Source organism: Myodes glareolus, chromosome 11 (assembly GCF_982192425.1).
Source record: "Myodes glareolus chromosome 11, mMyoGla1.1, whole genome shotgun sequence".
Taxonomy (NCBI): Eukaryota; Metazoa; Chordata; class Mammalia; order Rodentia; family Cricetidae; genus Myodes; species Myodes glareolus.
The window spans coordinates 65,354,971-65,371,978 of NC_142036.1; the positions used below are offsets into that span (position 1 = coordinate 65,354,971).

General features: G+C 42.2%; 1 protein-coding gene across 1 annotated transcript in view; it reads left to right on the plus strand.

The window, feature by feature from the left end:
- The first annotated feature begins 624 nt into the window (after positions 1-624).
- The window catches only part of Fbxo33 (F-box protein 33), a 34,345-nt gene continuing 17,961 nt past the window's right edge, over positions 625-17,008 (plus strand). The window contains exon 1 of the mRNA XM_048415576.3: positions 625-1,517. Within this exon, the coding sequence (XP_048271533.2) occupies positions 889-1,517 (629 nt within the window). The 5' untranslated portion in view covers positions 625-888. The remainder of the gene's footprint in view (positions 1,518-17,008) is intronic.

Consider the following 17,008-nt stretch of genomic DNA (forward strand, 5'->3'; position numbering starts at 1 on the left):
ATGACTTTATGAAGCTGAAAATTAAAACCTCTGTCTTAACTTCCTAATTTGCTGCTGTTGCCACTAAACGATAGTTAGCTATTAATAAAACATCCTAATTACACAGAACTTTTGCAGGCAAGGGTCCAGAGAGCCTTTAAGTCTGGGTAACGCGCCCCTCAGATGAAAATCGTTAGCCATTTTTTTCTCCTGCCCCTCGAAAGACTAAGGGTGGCGCTGTCGTCACTCGTTCCGCATAGGGGCGTGCGCGGAGGAGGCGGGTCCGCGCGCCGCCCAGAGCCGCCCTCTCGGTAGCCGACTCCGTCCTACTCGGAGCAGGTAGGACGGAGAAAGTCGCTGCTGAGAGTCCGGGGGCTCGGTGACCTCAACCGGGCGAATGAGAGCGCGTCGGCAAGTCTCGCCTCACGCCGGAGTCCCGCCGCGAGCACGCTGCAGGGGCCGGACCCAGCCCGCGAGTGGCGCCCGCGGCGTGGCCCCGCCCCCGCGCCGCTGGCCCCGCCCCTCGGCCTGCCGGCGTCCTGGATCACGTGCCTCGCGATCCAGGCAACCAGGAGCTCCCCGGTTCCGGAAGTCACGCCCGGCCGCGCCAGGCTCCGCCCCTCGCCGCTGACGTCAAGCTCAGTCCCTACCACTACCGAGCCTCCGCGTCCCGGTCCGGGGAGAGTCGCGGTTTCCTCCGGGGTAGCGCGGTCGTCTCCGGACCCCCGGGTCCGTTGGAACGAGGACTCTGAGGTTGTTCAGTGGGCCGGCCGCGGCGTCCTTGCGTGTGGTGCGGAAGAGCGGCGGCTGCGGCCTCCCCGCCCGAGCTCTTTCCCCTCTCCGCCGCCCTCGTCGCACTTGGTTCCGCCGAAGCGCACGACGGTTCCGCCCCCTTCTTCCTTGTCATTGATGTTGTTGTTCTTGTCAGTGCCGCAGCCCCGACCGCCGGGAGCGCGAACCCGAGCCGGGGCCGCCCGGGTGGTGCGGTGGCGGCGGCGGCGGCAGCGGCTGCGGCTGCGGCAGCTACGCCGGCTGCGGGGGCTGCTGCGAGGACTGCGCGGGCGGCCGGGGGCGAGCGGCCGGCGGCGGGGCCGGATGGCTCTGTGCGGGCAGGCGGCCGGCGCCGCGTCGCTGCCCAGCGAACTCATCGTGCACATCTTCTCCTTCCTGCCGCCGCCCGACCGGCTGCGGGCCTCGGCCTCCTGCTCGCACTGGCGCGAGTGCCTCTTCTACCCGGCGCTGTGGCCCCAGCTCCGCCTCTGCCTCCGCGTCTCGCCGGCGGAGCAGCCGCGCCTGGAGTTCCTCATGCGCAAGTGCGGCTGGTTCGTGCGGGAGCTGCGCGTTGAGTTCGCCGCGGAGAATTACCTGAGCGGAGGCGGCGGGCCGGGCGACGGCGGTGGTGGCGGCGGCGGCGGCGCCGACACGGGCACCGGAGGGGAGGAAGGGGAGGCCCTGCAGCTCTCCTCTCGCTGGCTGGAAGTGCTACGCATCTACTTGGAGCTGGTGTTGTGCGTGCTGCTCAGCATCCGGAACAACAGGTAGGCTTGCGTGGGCACCACGAGGGTGGGAAAAGATCCCGTGGGATGCGCCGTCCTTCGGTGGATGCAGCTGTCGGTCCTGACCCGGCTATTTCCTGAGACAAGAGGTGATAACGGGACTTGGCTGACACTTTATCAAGCACCATTCCTGACGCATCCCAGGCACGGTTCATTCATCAGTTCTTGGCCATGGAATATAGCTACCAGGGCAATGGCATTCTTAGTTTATGCGTGGGAGAGTTAGTTGTGAGTTGAGAGTGAGGCCTGTGCAAGAAACAAGACGGTGTTCTGGATTCTGTACCAGACCATTGAAAGTAGTAATTCGTAGTGAAGTCGTGAGTAGTTTTTACTGTTTGGTATCCATAATCACAAGAATTAACCTACAAGAGGTCTTTAGCCTGGCAGTGGTGGTTCACGCCTCTAATCCCAGCACTCGGGAGGCAGCGGCAGGCGGATCTCTCTGAGTTCGAGGTCAGCCTGGTCTACAGAGCGAATTCCAGGACAGACTCCAAAGCTTCACAGAGAAACCCTGTCTCGAGAAAAGAAAAAAAAAAGTTATTGGAGAAGAATATTGCAGAGTTGAAGCCCCTCCCCATGCATCATCTGACTGAACTTATTCCCAGTGATTCACACAAAAGTAATGCAGTATAACATGGCCTGGGGAAAGGAGCTGGCCAGGGCTTTGGGGCGTGGGGGAGGGGATAAGTATGGAAATACCATTTTGCATCAGGACTTTACTATAATTCCACCTAGAGCTCATAATGCATTTTCAGATTCCGGGACAGACTCCATATCCAAATCAGTATTTTTCTATTGTCCTATGAAAGTCTAGTGTCCTTCAAACCATATTTATATTTTCTGTATCTGGATATTTATTCCAACCTTACAGTGACACTCATAATTTGGGAGGAAGTTTAAAAAAGAAAAAAAGGAGAACCTTACGTAGTTGTAATTGTAGCAGTTTACAAATACTGTAGTGTTTTTCTGATTTGATCCTTTAACGATATCGGTCAGATTCAGGTCAGAAAGTATTGTCCCACTTTACAGACTGAAAACAGGTACTTAATAGGTTAAGTGATGTGCACATTGTCCTAAGCATTGTTTTTCTCTAAGAGCAGTGCCCTTCTTCTTACAATAAATATCCCACTGTTGTTACGTTAAATATGGTAATGCAGGCATTATATGTCTATGTATAGGTTATGTTTTTATCCATAATCTGTCTCAAGAGGTATATCGTATCATATGATGAAGCCAGGAGTGATACAGATCTACAGTACCAGTACTTGGGAGTTCGAGGCAGAGAGCTCAGTAGGTCAAGGTCATCCTCTGTTGGAACAGCAAGTTCGAGGCCAGCCTAGGTTTTGTGCAGCCCTGTCCCAAGACACAAAGCAATACAAAAACAAATTTTGTGTATGGAACATGGCTGCATTATTCCAGGGTTCTGTTTCCTAAGCTTTTCACAATAGCTATTCCACTTCCTTGCTTTGAGGCCAAAAGCAGCTTCTTTATTAACCAATGACAATAAAACATATTCATATCATACAGAGGGCAATCCCACATCAAAAAACTGTGTTAACAATGTCACTCAGTAGTTTTTTTGATTGTTTTCTAACCCTAAAATTTAATAACTAATGAAATGTATAAATATTAACAGTTTTTTAAAATTTATAATGCATTTACTTTGATTTCTGCCATTTTTTTAGGCGGAAGATTGCAAATCATTGTTTCAGACATTCCACTTCCAAGCTTTGTGCTGAATTGCTTTATTCCATTCATAGTTACGTTATTTTTGTTTCAGATATGTTCATGCCCCAAAGGAAGAGAAATAAAACTGCAGCCTATAAGTTGTGAGGTGCTTTCAAGGTTATTGATTAAAGCTCAATTTTTGATTGGTCTTAATTATAAAATCCCCCAAGTCAGATAATAGCAGTAAATGCTGAAAGATCATAGACAAAGGAGCCAGCCACCAGACAAGACTTTTTACCTCTACCGAATCCTCAAATTGAAGAGGGCAAGACCCTGTCTCCACGAATTCTCAGACTGAATGCTATTCCTACAAAACTTCAGATTGAATCCCGAGCTCCTGTCTCTTCCCATTGTATATTCCTCTCTCTGCCCAGCCATTGTCGGGGGACCTTGTGTACCAGCCTCAGCACCCCCTTAAGGGCTCAGCACAGGGCATCTACAGCAAGTGAAAATTAGCTGGGAAAAGGGATCTGAGGGGTAGACCAAACTGACTCAAACGTTTCTCCCGTGTGGTTCTTTATTCCTTGGACCAAGAGGAAAGAAAGATTGTTCCCCACAAGACTTTCAGATTATATATATAGACAAATGAGCAATTCCATAGGCAGTAACAATATTATCAAGCATGCGTTTCACGGAATCACAAAAGCAAGTAAAGGAAGCCTCCCTTTACATCGCAGGGGGAGACGTGACTGTGAGGCTCCCCAACAGATACCAGGAAGATTAATTAAGAATGGAACTTTAAATCACTACAAAATTCTAAGAAGAAGTTTTCATGCACTAACTACATTACTTAAGTGTAACTAGAAGTTTTGTATGATTGATAATTGTAGAACAACACAGCAGCACTGTTGCACTTTCTGAGTATTTCCACTTCCTTCCCTGGTGGCTGGGAACAAAACCTTGGTAGCAATAGCAACCCGTGGGTGTGGGAAGAAGGCTGAGTGCTTGCTTTACATTAGCATCTAGCTGCCTGAGTTAAAAGAAATCTCAGCTGGGCACCAGTGGTACACACCCTTAATCCCAGCACTCGGGAGGCAGAGGCAGGCAAATCTCTGTGAGTTTGAGAGCCAGTGTAGTCTACAAGAGAGTTCCGTAGTCTACAAGAGAGTTCCAGTACAGGCTCCAAAGCTAGAGAGAAACCCTGTCTTGAAAAAACAAAAATACCAGCAGTGTGCCTGCCAGCACCCAGGTAAGAATTACTTTCTCTGGAGCTGGTTTTAGTGACCCGAGCCTTTTTTCTGTATCTCTAGGGGTAAAGGCATAAACAGTTAATTTCCTGGGCTATGATCTTATGTTAATTGAAATCAAGGTGAAGGGTAAATACAGAATATTAGTGACTTGTTGAGTTAGAGCAAAGGCCAGTGGATTACACCTTCCTGAGTCTGCTGCTAGAGAATTCAGAGCCACACAGACCTGTTTGTCAGTAAGAGGAGACATACTGTCTCTCTGCTCAGTGCCTCCTAAGTGGGACTCCTTTCTTATCAATGAGTCCTGTCAGTAAGGGTGATTGTGGAGGACTAACATGTAGATCTGACTATGAGAACAAACATGTGACTGAGTGAGTGCTTTCACACCAGGGCTTCACGGTGTGGAGAAAGGTATCCAGTTGCCCATACAGGAAGTCATCTCAACAAATGGTTTACACTGCTGGAATATTAGGAAAGGGAGAAACGTCATGATTCCACAAGATTTCTACAGAAGTGACTATGACTATCCAAACGCCAGGTGTTCCCACAGCTCTGCAAAATGGGTCCCCCACAAGCTGTACATTTGTCTGTACTCACATCCACACACGTGTTGACTAGTTTGCAGAAGTAGATTATAAGAGGAGATTGTGGTAGTCGCTTAAATTGTGACAATAGATAGGGTGTACACAAAGTCCTCTTTGGAAAAGACATTTATAGCTGTATGGTAAATGACAACAGTAAAGGCACATCTCAGAGCAGATAGCATTTCAAGACAAAGATCAGTTAGCTCCATGGCCTGAATCGGACAGGATTTTTGACCTGGAAAGAATGACAACCAGGGCAAATGAATAACTGAGTCAAGGCAAGAAAAACTCTGAAAGGCAGAGGGAAGAAAGATGGGGTCAAATGAACTTGTGGAATCAATCACTTATTGCTGTAAAAAAGATACCACGAACCAAGACAGCTCATAAAAAGAAAGCATTTAATTGGGGGTTTGCTTACAGTTTCATAGGGTTAGACCATTGTCATCATGGCAGGCAGAAAAGCAGGCAAGCAGGCAGGCATCATCCTGGAGAGATAGCTGAGAATTTTACATCCTAATCCACAGGTAGTAGGCAGAAAGAGAGAGATATCGGGCCTGACTTTGGCTTTTGAAACCTCAAAGTCCCACCCCAGCAGCATACCTCCACCAAGGCCACACCTCTAATCCTCCCTGAACATATCATCAGCTGGTGACTAAGCCTGAAAATACATAAGACTGTATTTAAACCACAACAATATTACAAGAACAGAGGTCTTTGTTTTATTTGTTTTGGTTTTTAAGACAGAGTTTCTCTGTGTGGCTTTGGAATTCGCACTATAGACCAGACTGACCTTGAACTCAGAGATCTACCTGGCTCTGCCTCCATCAACTGGAATTAAAAGGCATGCACCACCATCACCCACCTAGTATAAGAACAGAGGTCTTTGACAAAATTTTTAGGGACGAGTCATAGAGGATAGAGGCGATTGCAAAGCCCCACCCCTTCTTGAGTATTTATGAGCAGTTAATGGTTGCTGGCTGGAGAAGGGAGAGGGATTTACTTTTAACAGCTCCACACTCCTAGGAACAACTCCTGCTGATGTCCTCCTGTAAGCAATCCCACTGAAATCACTGGGTCATCAAAGACAGGTAGGAGAGTAAAGGGAGACCAGTGGGAAGCTCAAGTGAGAAGGAAACGAGGAAGCGTAAGGGTATGTGAACATGACTGAAACAAATGCACACACATATGAAAATGTCATGGTGAAATACATGACATATAATATATGCTAATGGAAGGCAAGAGAAAAGCTTTAGAGAGGAGAGTAATGTGATCTAAGTTAAGCATGGTAGCACATTCCTATATTCCTAGCGCTTGGTAGATGGAGGCAGGACTAGGAGGAGGAGTTCAAGGCCAGCCTAGGCTATGAAAACCCGCTGTCTCAAAAATAGATGGGAGGGAGAGAGAGAGAGAGAAGTGTGACTTCATCTGAATCCGTATTTTAAGATAATCTCTGGTAGCTGGATCATGAAACCAGGAAACAACTAGACAAATGTTTGCTGTAGTCAGTACAGTGAAATTGGAAAGAAGTGGATAGATTTGGAGTAGTACAGCTCAGGACTTTCTAATTAGATATGAATCATAAAAGAAAAAATAAATATTCATTTCATTATTTCTTTGTAAGACTCCATTTTCTCATCCTTAATAGTGTTGAAATTATCTTTTAGTCATATATTAAATCATACTTTTGTTGTCTTTGAATACAAATACAGTCCTAATTTTGAGATTTGAGGATGATGGAAATTCTTAAGTGGAGCTTGCAAATTCAGGGAAATTTTAATTAGTGTATCCTAGTAAAACTTAATAAAACCACTATTTTAGGCTAGTAACCTATTTGCTGGCCCTAATGTTCCTGTCTCTCCATTATGGTGCCATTAGCCACACAAATCTAGATTTTAAATTAACTAAATACCACTAAAATGTAGATTCACCCCACCCATGCTCATGTAAGCAGTCCTTACAGTGGCCACAGAAACTAAATAAAACTGTGAAAATATGAAAACAACTTGTTGGGAAAAGAAGGAGCCTCATAGAGGGGGAAAGGGCATAAGACAGGATAATGAGGTGCTCAGAGTGCATTATCTTTATATAAGAATGTTATGTGAATACAAAATGTTTAAAATTGAACCTGGATTCAGAAAAATGGAGTTCAAAAAAGAATCGCATACATTATTTTAAAATTTATCAACAAGAACAAATACTGTATTTATAAACTCTTTAGTATTGGGAAAGGTTTTAACCTTTTTATGATGATATTTTAAAAAACTCATAGCTAGATGTGATAGTGCCCAGTTACTCACATAATCTTAGCAGGCAGGAGGCCAAGGCTGAAGAATTAATTACTCAGGTCCAAGGACAGTCTAGGATCTGTATTGAGACTCTTAACAGCCAGCTTCTCTCCTATTCCTTGTTTCTTTAGATATTTAGCCCTAGGTGTATTAAATTTTAGTTTCAAGGCCACTGCATTTTGTGTTTCTATACCAGTCCTTTTGATTACATCAAATTGACCAAAACATACCAAAGTTACTGCCGTGAATGGAATACGTCGGTTCTGAACTGTTAAATAGAAACAGGCCATCATACCCAAGTCTCAGAAGCTTTGGGTCTCAGGTTTTTTTAAAGGTCCATCTAGAACCTTAAGTTAAACCTTGAATAATGTTTCCTGAGCACATAGGTCATTGTATTATTTTTAAAGAATTACCCAATTTTATTTGCTGGTGTTTTAATTTTATTTACTTGTATGCTTTTTACATACTATTGAAAACTATAATAAAGAAATTCTTATACTAAAGAAGAAAAATCTTTTTCTGACATCCACGTCATGGGCAGCGTATGTGAATGCATGTGTGTGCATGTGGAAACCAGCAGTCAGCCTGTAGGGGATTTCCACCTTGCTTTTTGAAATAAGGTCTCACTTGGCCTGAATCACATTATCAGCTAGGCTGTCTTAGCTCCAGGGATCTGTCTGTCTCCACCTCACCATACCTGTTTGTTTATAACCTCCTCATGTCCTCATGCTTGTGTTCCCAGTGCCTTACTGACTGAGCTTCATTAGTTCCGTGCTTTCTTGATGACTGTGACTGCTAGTAACTCTAATCTCTGCATGATAGTTGATGGGATTTTTCCAGGATTGGGTGTTTCCACATACCTTGTCTTTCTCCTATTTATAAGGAATCAGTTCATGGGTGTATTATTGGTTCTACTGCAAAAGGTGATTCAACACTTTAATGCCACAGTTAGAAAGAATGTTTGTTCCATTGCAGTTTAGCGCTAGGACATAGAAAATATGGTATAACTGAACCTGAAACTAGAAATTTCTGAGGGTCTCAGTATATCAACTAGGTAAATTTCGGCTTAAATTTAAATGATAGTTAATTAAATTCTTATAAAACTAAGAAATATGCAGTTATTTTAAATTTTTTTGGAATTCCCAAGGAATGTGTTGGTAAAAATAGAAAAAAAAATTAAAACTACAGAAAAAAATAAAACAGACTCACCAGATATGGTGAATGTATGCATCTTTTTGCAAAATTGTAGTGTTTTATAATTTTATACCTTTTCATCAATATGTACATTTTTCTTACAGTGAAAAATTTTGTGTGAGAGCAAGATAGTAAAATCAGTCAAGCCATTGTTTTCCCACAGAAACATTGAAATAATATTCAGATAAAGTATATATAGTAAAAGGCCAGAATCCATTTAAGAAGTTAGAGTACCATGGGGACTGATCTAATGAGAGCTCACCAAGGCCAGCTGGACTGGAACTGAACGAGCATGTGATCAAACCGGATTCTCTGAGTGTGGCTGACATGGGGGCTGACTGAGAAGCCATTGACAATGGCACTGGGTCTTCTTTCATCTGCATGTACTGGCTTTTTGGGATCCTAGTCTGTTTGGATGCTCACCTTCCTAGATCTGGAGGGAGCCGGGAGGACCTTAAACTTCCCACAGGGCAGGAAACCTTGACTGCTCTTAGGACTGGAGAGGGAGGAGGAGAGGGAGTTGGGGGAATGGGAGGGTATTGGGAGGAGGGGAGAAAGTGGAAATTTTTATAAATAAATAAATAAATAAATAAATAAATTTAAGAAATTAAATATGTATACACAAACATGCATGGAAACACTAAATGGTAATTGTATATTGTCTTATTGGAGAATGACGATACATGTTTGTAAAATGTGTTAAGAAGTCCTTCAGCAAGCAAATATTGAATTAGAGTTAACTCAGAAATAAAAATAATTTTTATGAAAAAAAAAAGAAGTTAGAGTACCATAGACAAACACAAAGCAGAGAAGTTTTAAGTTTATGCTCGTATCGATAAGAAGAGCACAATAATTCTCTCCCCTCCTCCTTCCCCCCCTTCCCTCCCTCCCTCCCTCCTTTTTTCCATCCCTCCCTCCTTTTCTCCTTCTCTCCATCTCCCTCTCCCTCTCACCCTCTCGCTTCTTGGGTTTCTGTAATAGTGAAGGCTACAGTGGATGGTATTCCTGGCCATCTGGTTTTGTAAGAAGCCTTTTATTTTCACTCAAGGAGTCACTTTCTGTTTTGCTTCATACTGCTACAGAAAGCAGGAAGCCTTATAGATCACAGGCCCTTGGGAGTACAAAGAGCAACAGAGGTGACCTTCCTATTACACAGCTAACTCTGTTTTATGGGACTGTGAAAAGGCTCAGAATCCGGGAGAGAGATGAAGTGAGCCTTCTCCCCACCTTTCAGTGTAATCTCCAAATGGCTGGTCTCCGCTTGCCTCCTGTTGAGTACAGAGGACCTCTAGAGCCTAAATGCCCAGAACAGGACATCTAGTACACAGAAGAAGGACAAGCATCAATGAGATTGGAGTAATTTTTCTTTAAATGCACAGACACCAGCATGATCATATGATCACTCCTTATGCATTACTTTGCTCTCTGGTATTTTCTGGTATTTCAGTTACCCATCAGCCATCATCTAAAAATACTATATGGAAATTTTCAAACATGTTTTAAATCACATATCATTTTTGATAGAATAATAAATTTTTAAACTACTGAATTCTGGCCCTAGGATATGATTCATCCATCTATCCGGCATATCCATACTGTGTATGCTGCCCACCTACTAGTCACTCACTAGGCACTTTGGTTATCAGATTGACTAACTAAACACCACTGTACTGAAGTTTAAGTAACCTATATTTTACTTAATAACAACCCCAAACACAAGCACAGGAGGAGTGATACCAACAGTTCAGATATGCCACAGAGAAGCCATAAAAGTATGCTTCTGTGATGACTATAAATCTCATCAGGTTGACAGTCAAGGTTAAACATTACTATTCCCAGTAGAACGCTTTCATAAATGTACCGGAGAATAAAAGCACCACGGCACATAATCTGGAAGGACGATGGCCTGAAGCTGTGAGACAATGTTGACAAGCATATTATGAAGTCGGGAAGAGTAGACAGGACGAAGAACCCAGGCGTTCTCAAAGACAGTAAAAAAAAAAAAATACACTTTAAGAGATCATGTTTGCAGCTTTTTTTTACTGTTTATTGTAATTTTCCTCTTTCATTATTATCAATAATAATAATAATTATTTAATTATTATAAATTAAACTTTGTCATCAGTACACAGATGTATAAAAACATGGTCTATACGAAGTTTGGTATATCCATGGTTACACCATCTGGTGAGGGTCAGGGTCTTAGAACATGTTTTTTTTTTTTTAAATATTTATTTATTTGCTTATTATGTATACAGTATTCTTTCTTCAGTCCAGAAGAGGGCACCAGGCCTCATTTCAGATGGTTGTGAGCCACCATGTGGTTGCTGGGAATTGAACTCAGGACCTTTGGAAGAGCAGGCAATGCTCTTAACCTCTGAGCCATCTCTCCAGCCCCCTTAGAACATGTTTTCCTACAGATAAGGCAGGACTACTATGTAAATATGTGAACAAATCAAGACAATATGACAAGACACGGTCTAAAGAAAATAAACTATAGCAATCAACTCAAATGAATTTTTATTAATTGCTTGTAAAAAATTCAAATCATCTTGAAACTCAGTAAGTTACAGAAAACAAGGCACACACATAAATCACATACAGGCATACATGCACACACAACTTGAAGAACTAGACATAATGGTGCAGCCTTTAATTTCAACACTCAGGAGTCGTAAGCAGGGAGATCACAAATTTAAGGCGAGCCTATGCGACAGAGCAAGCTTAAGACTAGTCTGGGCGGCTACTATACCCAGCAAAACTTAAGTCACCATAGAAGGACAAAACAAGATATTCCATGACAAAAACAGGTTTAACCAATACCTAGCCACTATACAAGTACTAGAAGTAAAACAACAACCCAAGAAAGTTGGCTACATCAACAAAAACACAGACAGTTGATGGTGATCTCACAGAAGCAAATTCCAAGAAGAGAAAAACACACAAAATAACATCACCAACAACGAAAAATAACTTAACAGGAGAAAGCAATCCCTGGTCATTATTATCCCTTACTATAAATGGACTCCACTCACCTGTAAAAAGATATAGGCTAACAGATTGGATATGAAAGCAGAATTCTTCCTTCTGCTGCATACAAGAAACCATCTCAACCTCAAAGACAGACATTGCCTCAGAATAAAGGCTTGGAAAAAAATTTTCCAATCAAATGGACCTGAGAAACAAGCGGGTATAGCTATCCTAATATCTAACAAAATAGACTTCAAATTAAAATCAATCAATCAAAAGAGACAAAGAAGGACATTTCATATTAGTCACAGGAAAAATTTGTCAAGAGGAATCTCAGCAGTGAACATCTATGCCCCGAATAAAAAGGCACCCCCATATGTAAAAGAAACACTTCTAAAGCTTAAATCCCACACACTAATAGTGGGAGACTTAAACACTCCACTCTCACCACTGGACAGGTCAGTCAAACAAAAAACAGAGAAATAAGGGAACTAACAGATGTTATGACTCAAATGGACTTAACAGACATCTATAGAGTGTTACATCCAAACAGAAAAGAATATACCTTCTTCTCAGCATCTCATGAAATCTTCTCAAAAATTGACCACATACTCTATAACAAACTTCAACAGGTACAAAATAATTGGAATAACTCCATGTATCTTATCAAATCACCATGGCTTAAAATTAGACCACTAATTCTAGGAAGCCCACAAACACATGGAAATTAAATAATGGTCACCTGAAGCATCAAGGGGTCAAGGGAAAAATAAAGGAAGAAATTAAAGACTTGTTAAAATTCAATAAAAATGGCCAACACAACATACCCAAATTTATGGGACACAATGAAAGCAGTGTTAAGAGAAAAATTCATAACACTAAATGCCTACATAAAGAAGCTGGAAAAAACCCACACTAGTGAATTAACAGAACATTTGAAAACTTTAGAACAAAAAGAAGCAAGCTCACAAAGAGAACGGGACGGCAGGAAAGAATCAAATTAAGAGCTGAAATTAACAAAATAGAAGCAAAGAAAATAATGCAAAGAATCAGTGAGACAGGGAGTTGCTTCTTCAAGAAAATCAACAAAATAGAGAAACCCTTTACGCAAACTAACCAAAGAGAGACAATATACAGATTAATAAAATCAGAAATAAAAGGGGAACATAACAGACACCGGAAATCCAAAGAATCATCAGGTTATATTTTGAAAACCTGTGCTCCACAAAATTGGAAAACTTGGAGAAAATGGATGACTTTCTGGATAAATACCACTTACCAAAATTAAATCAAGACCAGATAAACATTCTCTCCATATCTATTCAATATAGTTCTTGAGGTCCTAGCTAGAGCAATAAGACAACAAAAGGAGATCAAGGGGATACAAATTGGAAAAGAAGTCAAACTCTCACTGTTTGCTGATGATATGATAGTTTACATAAGCAACCCAAAAAATTCTACCAAGGAACTCCTACAACTCATAAACACTTTCAGTAATGTAGCAGGATACAAGATTAACTCAAAAAAAAAAAAATCAGTAGCCCTCCTGTACACAGATGATAAAAGGGCTTGGGAAGAAATCAGAGAATCAACACCTTTCACAATAGCCACAAATAGCATAAAATATCTTGGAGTAACTCTAACCAAACAAGTGGAAGACTTGTATGACAAGAACTTTAAATCTTTGAAGAAAGAAATTGAAGAAGACACCAGAAAGTGGAAAGATCTCCCATGCTCTTGGGTAGGCAGAATTAACACAGTAAAAATGGCAATCTTACCAAAAGCAATCTACAGATTCAATGCAATGCCCAACAAAATCTCACCAAAATTCTTCAAAGACCTCGAAGAATGGTACTCAACTTCATATGGAAAAGCAAAAATCCCAGGATAGCCAAAACAATCCTGTACAATAAAAGAACTTCTGGAGGCATCACAATCTCTGACTTCAAACTCTACTACGGAGCTACAGTACTGAAAACAGCCTGGTATTGGCATAAGAACAGACAGGAGGAACAATGGAACCGAATCGAAGACCCAGATATCAATCCACACAACTTTGAACACCTGATCTTTGACAAGGAAGCAAAAAATATAAAATGGAAACAAGAAAGCATATTTAATAAACGATGCTGGCATAACTGGATATCAACATGTAGAACAATGAAAATAGATCCATATCTATCACCATTCACAAAACTCAAGTCCAAATGGATCAAAGACCTCAACATAAAGCCAGCCACACTGAACCTTATAGAAGAGAAAGTGGGAAGTACACTTTGAACGCATTGGCACAGGGAACCACTTCCTAAATACAACCTCAGTAGCATAGACACTGAGAGAAACAATGAATAAATGGGACCTCCTGAAACTGAACAGCTTCTGTAAAGCAAAGGACACGGTCAATAAGACAAAATGACAGCCTACAGAATGTGCAAAGATCTTCACTAACCCCACATCAGACAGAGGTCTGATCTCCAAAATATACAAAGAACTCAAGAAATTGGACACCAAAAGAACACACAATGCAATAAAAAAAAAATGTAGTACAGACCTAACCAGAGAACTCTCAACAGAGGAATCTAAAATGCCTAAAAGACACTTAAGAAAAAGTTCAAAGTCCTTAGTCATCAGAGAAATGCAAATCACAACAACTCTGAGATCCCATCTTATACCTGAAAGAATGGCCAAAATCAAAATCACTGATGACAACTTATGCTGGAGAGGTTGTGGGGAAAAGAGAAAACTTCTGCATTGCTGGTGGGAATGCAGGCTGGTACAACCCCTTTGGATGTCAGTGTGGCGATTTCTCAGAAAATTGGGAAACAACCTTCCTCAAGACCCAGTAATACCATTTTGGGTATATATTCAAAGGATGCTCAACTGTGCCACAAGGACATGTGCTCAACTATGTTCATAGCAACTTTGTTTGTCATAGGCAGAACCTGGAAACAACCTAAATGCCCCTTGACTGAAGAATGGATAAGGAAAATGTGGTACATTTACACAATGGAGTACTACACAGCAGAAAAAAAAGTGACATTTCGAAATTAGAAAACATCATATCGAGTGAGGTAACCCAGACCCAGAAAAACAATTATCATATGTACTCATAAGTGGTTTATAAACATAAAGCAAAGAAAATCAGCCTATAAATCACAATCACAGAGAACCTAGACAACATTGAGGACACCAAGAGAGACATGCATGGATCTGATCTACATGGGAAGTAGAAAAAGACAAGATCTCCTGAGTAAATTGGGAACATGAGGACCATGGGAGAGGGCTGAAGGGGAGGGGAGCAGAGAAAAATGTATAGCTCAATAAAATCAATTAAAAGACTAGTCTGGTCTAGCTGACTATCTCAGAAGGAAGGTAGTGGGGGAGTACTAAGTGAAATCAAGAAGTCAGTACATAAATACATTGAAAATGCAAAAAGCATGGAATAATTTTAGATAACTAAAGAGAAATAGTACAGCTTTCTAGGTCTGTCAGTAGTCTTCACAGCAGATACCTTGCCCCAGAATGTATAGTCTGAGAATTGAACAAGAAAACAGCCCAGCTGAAAATCAGGCCAAAAATTGGGCAGACACCTCACCAAAGATGATGTGTGGGTTGCAAGTAAACTTACAAAAAAACTGTTCACACCATATGATCTCAGGGAAATACAAATAAAACAGTGGGATGCTACTGTGCATCTAGAATAAAAAGTCTTAGTTCAGAGCTATAACATTACATGTGGATGATAGTAAGATGGTAGAGCAACAACGTTCACGTTCATCAGTGTGGGAATGAAAAGGCACAGCCAGGTGATGTGCCATTGAATTGCTTTGCAGATTATTGTGCATATATCCGTAGGTTTAAGTGCTGCGCTGGCCTTTGGTATGAGTTGCTTCCTTTTGTAGTGGGCAGCAGTGTTGCTGAGGCTCATAACTAGTAAAACTAGTGAGAATAAGTGATTATTGATTACTCAGCCATAAAAGACTTCCAACTAGGCAGTGGTGGTGCATGCCTTTAATGCCTTTATTCCCAGCACTTAGGAGTCAGAGACAGGTGGATCTCTGAGTTCAAGGCCAGCCTGGTCTACAGAGTGGGTTCCAGGATGGCCAGGGCTACACAGAGAATCACCATCGCGGAAATAAACAAGCAAGCAAATAATGAGCTGTCCATATGAGACCCCTCTAAGGCTCAGGGGTGTCACAGGTACGTCATACCTGGGCATGACCTTGCTGTTGCATTCCTTAACTCCCAGCTGTAATTACTTGCACAAGACTGGGCCTGTCAGCATCCTGTCATGGAAGGGAAGAACTGCTGGGCCCCATTTCACTGTGGGGGTTTATGTGCATTTAATGGTAACCTCTAGGAAAGTTCCAAACAACTCCTTGGCTGTATTCCTGTGAGCTATCCTAGTGAATAGCAACCCTAGTGAAACTTACTGAGTTATTTCAAACTGTGTGGTGGGCGGTTAGTTGGGAAGAGGAAGAGAATTAGTGTGAGTGGGAAGGGAATGAGAAAAGGATAATGGGGTGAATATGGTCGAAACACACTACATAGATACATAAAATCTACTGTGATTCTAATAAACTGACTTTCAAAAGATAAAGACTTTTTTTCAAAACCATACAAACTCATGTGTTATCTTGGTATATATGCCCACACAAAAACCTTCATAAGGATACTTATAGCAGCTGTATTAATGAGTGCCAAAACTTGGAATCAATCAATATGCCCTTCATAAGTGAATAAAATGTGTTAATCTAGACAATAAAAAATAGCATTCAGTGCTCAAGAGTATAAGCTCTTAAACTACGAAAAGACATGAAAGCCTTAAAGTGTATTGCCAAACAAAAAGTCTGAAAAAGCTGCATGGGATGGTTCAGCTGTATGCAGGCAGAACTACGGAGATGGTAAAAAGATCAGTGGTTGCCAAGTTATGGCGCCGTGACCCTGGCAGCTTACCCTGTGTGGAGGACCTGGGTGAGTGGGAGACAGACAGATACGCCTTGCAGAGAGAGAGCTTGGGTATAGAATTTATTTCGTGGGTGTTATGGTAAGGGGTTATGGAGGGGGTGCAGAGAAAAAGAGACAGAGAGAGAGAAAAGAGAAAGAGGCTGCCTCTTCCGGAGACCAGAGGGAAAGAAGAAGAGAGATCAGTTTACCTGTGAGGGGGAGGGGGAATTGGAAGTGGGTGGAGCTTGTCTCTTAAAGGGACAAGCTACCCAGGTGACAGGACAGGCCAGCAGAATTATAACATCTGCCTTATGAGATCTGGGATTCAGACTCTGGTAATGAGGCCTACTTGCAAGCACCTGCACCAGCTGAGCCTTCTCACACACATCGCGGATCTTGTCTTTTTTTTTCTTTTTTTTATTATTTATTTATTCATTTATTTATAAAAAATTTCCACTTTCTCCCCTCCTCCCAATACCTTCCCATTCCCCCCACTCCCTCTCCTCCTTCCTCTCCAGTCCCAAGAGCAGTCAGGGCCTCTTGCCCTGCTGGAAGTCCAAGTTCCTCGCCCCTCCCTC